Source organism: Nicotiana sylvestris, chromosome 1 (assembly GCF_000393655.2).
Source record: "Nicotiana sylvestris chromosome 1, ASM39365v2, whole genome shotgun sequence".
NCBI lineage: Eukaryota > Viridiplantae > Streptophyta > Magnoliopsida > Solanales > Solanaceae > Nicotiana > Nicotiana sylvestris.
In genome coordinates, this window is record NC_091057.1 from 15,506,378 (window position 1) to 15,517,250 (window position 10,873).

At 33.9% G+C, this 10,873-nt stretch overlaps 1 protein-coding gene across 2 annotated transcripts; it reads right to left on the minus strand.

Annotated features, from left to right (window-relative positions):
• Positions 1–350: 350 nt before the first annotated feature.
• On the minus strand, positions 351–5,950 carry LOC104233881 (purple acid phosphatase 15). 2 transcript variants are annotated; one of them, XM_009787343.2, is made up of 8 exons: positions 5,053–5,950; positions 4,208–4,399; positions 3,233–3,566; positions 2,773–2,990; positions 2,408–2,598; positions 2,007–2,291; positions 1,076–1,192; positions 351–501 (listed from the first exon to the last, which is right to left on the minus strand). In XM_009787343.2, the coding sequence occupies exons 1-8, from the start codon at positions 5,324–5,326 to the stop codon at positions 490–492; spliced, it is 1,623 nt and encodes a 540-aa protein (XP_009785645.1). In that variant the 5' UTR covers positions 5,327–5,950; the 3' UTR covers positions 351–489. The 2 variants fall into 2 exon arrangements, with proteins under 2 accessions (XP_009785645.1, XP_009785644.1); XM_009787342.2 differs by lacking the exon at positions 351–501 and having other exon boundaries at positions 805–1,192; positions 5,053–5,454.
• Positions 5,951–10,873: the final 4,923 nt, after the last annotated feature.

A 10,873-nucleotide genomic window follows, 5' to 3' on the forward strand; every position in this document is an offset into this window, starting at 1 on the left:
TTGCAGAAATGCAGGATAAGGCTACGTACAATAGACCCTTTGGTCCGGCCCTTCTCCAAATTCCGCTCATAACTGGAGCTTAGTGCGTCGGGCTGCTCTTTTTTTTTCTTTGGTGTGAGGAAAATATGACAAACTATTCATTGTTTAAAAAGAAAATCTCGTAATTTCCACTTCATGTTGTCCGTACCAGACGTTATTTAAATTTAGATTCTTGGAATTATGAATCAAAATGAAGTAATTAATCCTATTTATTTCCTACTTTAAGACCAATGGTTTTAGAGGTCTTTATTTTTCTTTATGTCCAAACCAACTTATAATATTTTATTTGAATGGAAATATAGCTATGTATATTTCTGAAATTCTTATATTTTTATTATTTATGATTAATAAGCTGTAAAGCTGGTACATTGTCTCTAATCCCATTTGCTTCTGTCTCCCATCATCTGCTTCTGCATTTGATATCTTCGTGGAAATTACATAATTTCCATTTTAATAGAAAACCTTACAAATGAAGAGGATTAAAAAAAAAGGAAAGGAAAAAGATGAGTTTATTTGACATTCATTCAAAACCAATCACAAATAAATTGCAAAAAATATAAAAACTAAACCAACTCGATGCCTGTAAATTGCACAACAAATAAAGGTTTTTTCTTGATTTAATTCACAATTTGAAATATTCAATCTGACGGAAAAAAACTATAAATGTAGAAGATAATAAAAAGAAAAAGATGAATACTTTACTTGATAAAAAGAATAATAATTAGATGAAGGGAAATGAGTTTATTTTACATTCACAACAAATCATATATAAATTACAGAAAATATTAAAATTCAAATGTGACAGTCTTCCAAATATACATCAAATGGAGGGTTCTTGATTACATGTACAATTTTTAATATATTAAAAAATATTAATGTTGTCAATCATAATTTATAAATCATTATTTCCAAAGAATAGATTTATTTTTTTCCTATTCTTTTTTCCTCTCTCAGCTAAATTACAAGTAAATTGGGGTCAGAGTATCTTCTAAATCCAATTAAATTGGTATTTTCCAATTGGCCAGGGTTTAATTACCTTAGGTTTAACAGGGCATTTCTCAGGTTGCCTGACTATGTAAATTATATCTCCAGCTTTATTGTACATATCCTGATTCCTATGCCATGTCCATAGAGCATGTGTCTCATTTTTCACCTGCAAATTTTCAACAAAAATTAACATATCAAATTTCTGTAACTATGAACAAAAAAGGTGAATGTTATGGCATTTAGCGGCAATAAGTCGATAACTAAAGTTGCAAGAACTAGAACGTATAACATGACGATACGCCTTCATTCCTACTTATGAAAAACTTTACAACTTTCTTTTTGGTTTATTGGTTGGAAACAACCTCTCTACCTTCTTGAATGTAGGGGTAAGGTCTGCGTACATACTATTCTTCTCAAACCCCACTTGTGGGATTACATTGGGTCTGTTGTTGTTGTTGTTGTTGTTTTTGGTTTATAGGCTAATTTGACAAGTTCTTGTGATCTTTGAATGGTCTATAGATTAACAACAATAACAACATACCCAATATATTCTCACAAGTGGATTCCGGGGAGGGTAGTATGTACGCAGTTCTTACCCCTTCCTTGTGAAGGTAGAGAGGTTGTTTCCGGAAGACCCTCGGTTCAATAGATTGACTTTCAAAATAATCTTGTGCTACAAAACGTTTTTTTTTATAATCAAGAAAACTCCGAGGGCCAGTTGGCACACAGTATGAGACTCAATGGACAATGGACCCGCCCTTCTATGTAGAGTTCGAACTCGTGATATGCGCCTATCACACATCACGAGCTGCGCTCTTACCACTAGACAAAAGCTCTAGAGACTGCTAGAAAATAATTATCTTAATCCTAAGGTATAAGTTGAAGGTATGTGAGGTATACCTAAAATTCTGTTTCTCTGGTTGCTTATTCAGTAGGAGTAAGAATTGATAAATATCGTAATGAAAGAAATAAATATTTACCTCTAGTATTCCATGGCCGAAGCTACTTTCTCGGTATGCGCTATAATCAGGTTGTTGATCCCAACAAAAGTTACCAGCAGCTGGACCTGATGTAAAATTATAGGCACAGAATCCGCCCATAAATTTGTCCGGGGTGCTATCTGGTTTTGGACATTTCCCTGGCTCATCAGCATGTTCAATTGCCATCTTCTCGCGGTTTCCACCATCACCGACAGTTATATAGACTGGACCACAAGGATCCAGTGTGTAGTTATAGACTCTGTTTGACCTTTCATAAGCATGAACCTATATAGATTTCTTCAACTTATCAGTATTTGATACATAAATGTGCAATTTGAATGGAAGAGCATACAAATTAGTTTATGTGCTCTAGGCTAACGGTATATTAATCCTGTACTTACATGTCCATTGAAGACTATATCGACACCATACTCGTACAGCAAATCTTCCATCGCTACCTTCATACATTCAGCTTCTCGATAGTGTGCCGTGTAAGTAGAGTACCAAGGTGGATGCCAAGTGGCAACCAGCCACGGAGTAACTCTCCTATCAACATTAGCCAAGTCCCTCTCCAACCACATGTATTGATCATCTGTAATCAGAAGCTTAGTGAATCAGTTTACTAGATGGAGCAGAACGGCAAAGATATGAAAACTAAGGACACATTCCAGCCGATCGATGATTTGAGACAAATTTCCAAAGTCTACCGCAAGCATAACAAGGGAAATGAGAAGAGGATTGAAGGAAGGTTGAGAGTGTTTTTTACCTGACTTATTATAGGCGACATATCCTCCGAGCATGATGAAGTGTATGCCACCCGCATTAAAAGAATAGTAAAATGGGGACGATGATCCACTTTCTTTTGATGGGTATGCAAAGCGAGAACGATAGGCTGCAAATGTCTGATTTTCAGCTTGTTCTTCTATCTCATGGTTCCCCTCCACCACCATGATAGGAATTTTGGACACCAGCGGTTGCATATATCTATAGCGACAATGTCAGAAAACAGAAGCACAAATTAAACTAGTGAAGTATACATGTGTTTCTGCTCTGACAGAAATCTAAAACTGGTCTTTTATGAATGATCAGGTGTTATCTCAGTTGAACCCTGAACTCTCAGTACAGAAGTTGGAACTATCCATTTTGTCCAATGGATCACATTTTATTAATTTATTCGTGATGTGTGAATCAAAATTTTGAATGTGCAAAAGGAGTCAAGCTCTCACCTTCCCCAATAGTCCCACCGAGGCTGATAGGTCTCGTGTATCGGAGTGTCGTTAAATGAGCACGAATAGCAATCTGAACCAGTTCCGTTCGAGAGATACAAATTAGCATATGTGACATCTCCAACCAATAGAACAAGATCTGGATTGTTCTCCATCAAATGGCTAACAGTGGAAGTGGTATTGTACGTTAGACCCAGGTCCCCTACAATTGCTATTCTCTTTGGGTAGCTCTTTGGAGAAGAAATAGGCATGGTCTTGAAATGGTAGATAGTACTCATAGCTGGTATAGAAGGATCTCCACATCGATAATAGTATAATGTATTTGGTTTCAACCCTGCAGAACGAAAAATTGCACCAGATGACTAAATCAAACATGAGAAACAAATCAGCTACATAAGAGACTTGCATTATTAATCCATTGTGAAGGTCCAACCCCACCCCCCAAAAAGAAATTCAGTAGACATGAAATTTGCAGAATGAGACTTTGAAAAAGATTCTTGTTGCAGTTGTAAACATTCAAAGACCTAAGGAAAGTCAAATTGTGCGTCTTCAAACTGCCTCAAAGCATGAGCTATATACGTTTTCCGCAGAAAACCAAACTAAGCAGGCTTGCAGTTGTAGAGAGGCCTAACAGCAGCAAGTGAAACTGTAGTGAAGATACTTCTACACATTATCAATCTAATAGAGGCAACATTCTAAATTTGATCTCAATAGTAACTGTGTGATGCATGATTCCTACTTCTTAGTGTACGACTACTTTGTCCATGGTGTCAAGTTACGAACACTGACATCTAGTTCAAACATTCAGTTCTTTGCATAAAGAGTAAAAGCTGACGCAATGAATAAATAGTTTGGTTATATTCAAAAGTAGCAAGTTTACTAGTTGAGATCTCAGAGACTGTACTAAACATCGAACTAGCAGAATGTAATCTCAGCTAGGACAGAGGAGCTGCTGTTCAGTTTCTGCTAGCATACCTGTAAGTTGAACATGGTGTATGATTCCAGAAGTGTAGTTCTGAAGTCCTTCAAATGGATAAAGTTGATTATAAATAAGGGACTCGCCAATTGCTTTGTGCCTTAACGAGGATTTATCTTTCCCATATTGAACAACACTGCCAACTTTACTTGGATCCAATGGTTTAATGTTGTCACCAATTTGATATTCCCCTGCAAATACAGTAAAATGCACATTCTTAAACTACATCCCAGATGAAGAATGTTAAGGCCCTCTAACCGTTAGCCAAAATATATTTCATCTCACACAATTTAAAATTGCAAAGACCAATGAAGAATATCTGTATATCCTATAATATGCTCTTATCGCTATGAATTGACAGTTGGCCATGACTAAAAAGTATACAACCTTGTATCAAACTTCCCATTTTATCAACTCAAATTTGTGACATAACTGAATTTAACATACTCTGTTAGACGATGAACATTGGATATTATCATAAATAGCTTCTCGGCATACCATATAGCATTAGCAGGAAAGAAAGAGTAACTCCTGCACTGTGCTAGCTATGTGATTAACTGGAATTGATAAAAGCACTAATTCTTCAAGCTAACATTCAAACTCAATCTAATAAAGGGCAGCCCGGTGCACTAAGCTCCCCTATGCGAGGTCCGGGGCCAGGCCGGACCACAAGGGTCTATTGTATGCAGCCTTACCCGCATTTTGCAAGAGTCTGTTTCCACGGCTCGAATCCATGGTCTCCTAGTCACATAGGAGCAACCTTACCAGTTACGCAAAAGGCCCCCTTCAAAATTTGAACTCAAACTAATAGGCTAAAAAAAGAAGAAAACTTTAGCAAGTTTACCTGTAATCCAAGAAATCCAAACAGAGTCATAAGTAGAAGAAAGGGAAACAGATATCTGTTCAGGCTCAAATCCTTTAACAGTCCTTTGAACTCTGGGATCAGTGTCTGGCAAATCAACAGCATGTCCCCTGAAACTTTGGTCCAAAGGTACAGTCACTGGCTTAAAAGGTCCATCAACTGTGGTTGGAATTTGACCCTTATTAACCTCAACAAGACTAACAAAAACCAAAAACCAAACCAAGATTGACACAACAACCACCCCAGAATACTTCATATCTCATTCAAGAATTTTGCATGCCCCAAAATAATCAAACTCCAAAACTCAAGATATCAAAAGGGTCCACAACAAATATATCAAAGATTAAAACTTTAGCTCCAAAACCTCAAGAAAATCAAAAGGGGTCATATAATTATACCAAATAAATTTGCATGTCCCAAAATTATCAAACTCCAAACCTCAAGAAATCCAAAGGGTTAAATAAAAGTATAGCAAAGATTAAAACTTTAGCTCCAAAACCACAAGAAAATCAAAAGGAAATTTGCATGCCCCAAATAATCAAACTCCAAACTTCAAGAAACCAAAAGGGTTTACAAATAATATATCAAAGATTAAAACTTTTGCAAAATAGCCCAAAGAAAATCAAAATGGATCATATAACTAGAGAATATGCTCTAAATATGCTCCTAATAACCAAATTCTAGGCAAAGAACTTCAAAAAAACAAAAGGGTTTACAAAAAGTATATCAAAGATTAAAACTTTAGCACAATTACACCAAGAAAATCAGAAGGGGTCATATAACTAAAGAATATGCTCCAAATAACAAAATTGCAGGCAAAGAAACTCAAGAAATCAAAAGGGTTTACACAAAGTATAGCAAAGATTAAAACTTTAGCTCCAAAACTCCAAGAAAATCAAAAGGGGTTATATAATTATAGCAAACAGAAGGTTAAATGTATGAAAGGAAGAAACTTTGGTCAAGTTATTGAAACTAAAGAATATGCTATAAATATGCTCCTAGAAAAAATTAAAGCTCGACACTTATATATAGTTTGGAAAAGGGAAAACTCTTGTTTCTTTTTATTTTTTTCCATTTCTTATTAAATTGGGAAAAAGAAAAACCTTGTTCTTTTTTATTTCCTTTTCTTAGGAAAAAGTGTAGAGATAGTGAGGAATGGTGTGGTTTCTGGTTTTTTGAGGCAGGGAATCACAGTTATGGCAGTTAGCCTGAACAGAAAAGAAAACAGGAAACAAAAAATGGTGGCATCCAATGAATTTAACCTCGGTTTTAGTGAAATAATAATAGTAGTATATTACCCATAAATTGATGCTTTTTGGTTCTTCTTTTGCTGTTTCTATCCCTCCTCCTGCGAATTTCTCACGCTACGCCACCTCCCAATATTTTAAAAAAATAAAATCGGAACTGATAGTATTTTGTATTTATTTTTGGGGCACGACTTCTGTTTGACGTTCGATATTTATTTTAGAGTTCGATTAATTCAAATTATCCGACTTATCGTTATATTTGATAATGCGTTAAGCCACCTTGAGATTTTATTTTTTGGCAAAATACCTTATCACCGTCTTATTAGTTACAATCTTAAATTATTTGTGGTCTTAATTATCCCATTAACTTGGCATTTTGAGAGCCAGTACCTCTTGGAAGCTGATGTGGCAAAGAGTGTGGGTGTACTCGTCTGCCACGTAGATATTTCTATATATGTGGTATTTTTTTGAAAAATAAAATATATTTTTACCTTTATAAGTATGTTACTTTTTTAGATAATTTTTTTTGAATACAATTTATAATAAAACTTGGATAGAACTACATTATTTATGCTAAAATTTTTTATTTGGCTAAAAATAATAAAGTTTTAGTTAATCTTTTTTTGAATTCGGCTTGATAATAAAGATTTATACAATTGAAATAAATAGTCAAGACATCTAAAAAGTTATAAAAAGACATGAAATTAGTTATTTTGGCTATAATTTTTTATATAACTCTAAATTATGCTACTCTAAAAATATATTTTTTACAGATTTTACCTGAGAAAGGTAAAAATACACAGTTGAAATAAATAGTCATTGCATCAAAAGAAGAAATAAAAAGAGTGTACAATTGCAAGAAATAACTTACTCTATGGATACACTCATTTTATTTCTTTTTAGAAGGAATAAAAAGAGTATGTATTTTTATAATTTTTTAGATGCCTTAACTATTTATTTCAATTGGATAAATCTTTATTTTCAGTTTAAATTCAAAAAAAGATTAACTAAAACTTTACTATTTTTAGCCAAATAAAAAAAATTAGCATAAATAATGTAGTTCTATCTAAATTTTATTATAAATTGTATTCGAAAAAAATTATCTAAAAAAGTAACATACTTAAAAAAGTAAAAATATATTTTATTTTTCTAAAAAAATACCACATATGTAGAAAAATCCACGTGGCAGACGAGTGCACCCGCACTCTTTGCCACGTCAGTGTCCAGGGGAGTACTGACTCTCAAAAGGCCAAGATGAGGAAGGTAATTAAGACCACGAATAATTTAAGACTGTAACTAATAATTCATGTCAAGTTTAGGAGGATGGTAAAGTATTTTGCCTTTATTTTTCTTGGAATGTGGCATTCAATTGTAGTGTAGTATTTTTTTTTTTTTCTGAATTCTTTTACAAGAGTGATAATGGATGAGGCCTGAGTGTATGAATTTCTTTAATATGTGTTGTGAGTTATAAAATCAGAAAGAAAAAGAAAATCAAGGTACCTTGTATCTAGGAGAAGATTGTGAACTATGTTGATGACCCTATTATATAATGAGAAAAATCATATCTAGATATTATTTTTTCCTCTTTTATATTACTTCATGCCTAAAACTTTGAACGTTGTTGTTACTTTTCTTAACAAAATAATAATAATAATAATAATAATAATAATAATAAGAGTATTTTTGGAATTTCTTTCTCTTTATGTATCTCAATGAGAAATGAAACAGGGAGTCAGATATTTGATTTCTTCTCTGTTTCTTCCATTATTTCTAGAAAAATATTTCTCATGTTTATTAATGCATTATCTTCTGTCCGAAGAAGAGACTCGAAGAAGGAGGTGGAGTACGATGATTCCGTTGTACAAGAATAAAGATAATATTCAGAACTGCAATAACTATAGGGGTATCAAGTTGTTGAGTCATATTAGGAAAGTTTGAGAGAGGGTAGTGGAAGTGAGGGTGAGGAGGAGTGTGTCTATTGTCGAGAACCAGTTTGAATTCATGCCGGGGAGATCGACTATGGAAGTCATTCATCTGGTGAGGAGATTGGCAGAGTAGTATAGAGAGAGGAAGAAGGACTTACATATGGTATTTATAGACCTAGAAAAGGCATACGATAAAGTCCTGAGGGAGCTTCTGTAGAGATGTTTGGAGGTTAGCAGCGTTCCGAAAGCGTACATTAGGGTGATTAAGGACATGTATGATGGTGATAAGACTCGGGAGTGAAGACTATCGGAAGTAACTCGGAACACTTCCCAGTTGTAATAGGGTTGCACCAGGGATCACCTCTTAGCCCGTTCTTATTTGCCTTGGCGATAGATGTGTTGACGTGATACATTCAAGGGGAAGTGTCATGTTACATGTTATTTGCCGATAACATAGTGCTGATTGACGAGACTCGTGGCAGGGTTAACGTAAGGATGGGGGTTTAGAGACAGACATTAGAGTCTAAAGGTTTCAAGTTGAGCAGGACCAAAACAAAATACTTTGAGTGCAAGTTTGTGACGAGACTTATGAAACGGACGTGGATGTGAAGCTCGATACTCAAGTCATCCCTAGGAGGAGTAGTTTCAGGTATCTTAGGTCTATAATCCAATGTGACGGGGAGATTGATGATGAGGTCTCACATCGTATTGGTGCGGAGTGAATAGAGGCTCACATCCGGTGTTTTGTGTGATAAGAATGTGTCACCGAGACTTAAGGGTAAGATCTACAGAATGATGGTTAGACATACTATGTTGTATGGGGCTGAGTACTGGCCAGTTAAGAACTCCCATGTTCAGAAGATGAAAGTAGCTGAAATGAGGATATTGAGATGGATGTATGGGTATTCCAGGGGATAGGAGTGTACAAACCGAACTAGAAAATCGCACCAAACCGAAAAGTCAAATCAAACCGATTAAAAAATCCGATTAGATTTGCTTTGATTTGGTTTGGTATTGAGTAAAAAAATCCGAACCAAACCGATATATAAATATATAATTTTTATATATACTTTTAAGACTTTTTATAGAATTTTCTTTAAAAAAAATATCTAGAAATATTTGTGATTCTCTTATGGGAAGTAATATTTAGTTAAATATGAAGTGCTCCATATTTGTTAACTTTAAATAATGGGTTGTATAGTCACTTTCTGATCAAGTGTTAGCGAAATGCGTCAATCTCTTTGTTCTTCCATATTTATATGTCAAGATATTTTAAATTCTTATATCTTTTTTGAGTTTGAAATGGTATTTCGATAATTCAAAATTAAATAGAACATATTATTATATAGGTTCGTATTTAGTTTTATATTTAATTACTAAATTCGGTTAACCTTGAAAGTGTACATCAACATAAAATTATTGTTAGACGACTAAAAAATAACTATCATATGTTACTAAGAAAATTCTTCCATAAGAATGTTTTAATAGATCATATATTTATCATTTTTTAAAATTTTTACTAAACAATATTTACTTATAAAAAAATTTATCAAAGTAAAATTGAAATAATATTCATATAACAAAAAAACCTGAAAATCCGAAAAGCCCGACAAAACCGAACCAATCCAAACCGATATATTTGGTTTGGTTTGATTTTGATAAAAACCGAACCAATAGTGGGAGTGGCCTCTGCGGAGGAAAAGATGCAAGAGTTGAGGCTGAGGTGGTTCGGGCACGTGAAGAGGAGAGGTACATATGCTCTTGTTAGGAGCTGTGAAAGGTTGGCCATGGCGGATCCAAGAAGAGGTAGAGGTATGCCAAAGAAGTATTGAAGAGAGTTGATTAGGCAGGACATGGCACTGCTTCAACTCATTGAGGACATGACTCAAGATAGGAAGATGTGGAGGTTGAGAATTAGGGTAAAAAGCTAGTAGATAGTCGAGAGTTCCCCTTTCATTACCAATAGTATTAGTATCGCTCTTGTATTTTCATATTCTTTGATCTCTATTATTTGCCTGTTGTTTCGTTCGCTTCATGTATCTTATTTCCCTATTGTTACTATTTGATGCTACTTTTTTTTCGGCTTCTCTTTTTCTCCCTTTTTTTCCTTATCGTCTTATGCCTTCCGCTTTTTTCTTTCTTCTTCTTCTTATTCTTATTCTTCTTCTTCTTCTTATTATTATTATTATTATTATTATTATTATTATTATTATTATTATTATTATTATTATTATTATTGTTCTTAATCCCTTTTCTTTTCTTTTTACATTTTCTTGGGACCTCTATAGGAAACAACCTCTCTATCTCACCAGGTAGGGTAAGGTTTTCGTACACACTGTGAGCACGTGATTTTTGCCCTACAGGAATTACTCCCATAAAATATAAGAAAATAATTTTTTTCAGTTATTTGCCATTTTATAGAATTTTGTAGGATTTTTTGTTAATTGCTTGCATTTTTGTGCATGTTTACTTTTATTTAAATCATGAAAAATGCCAAAAATACCATACATTGCATTTAGATTGTGTTTGTTACATTTCTAAGGTTAATTAGTTAATTACATGTTTTATTAAAAAATAAAAATCACAAAATGGTTCATTTTCGCATTCTTGTTTAGCTTAATTTTATAATAG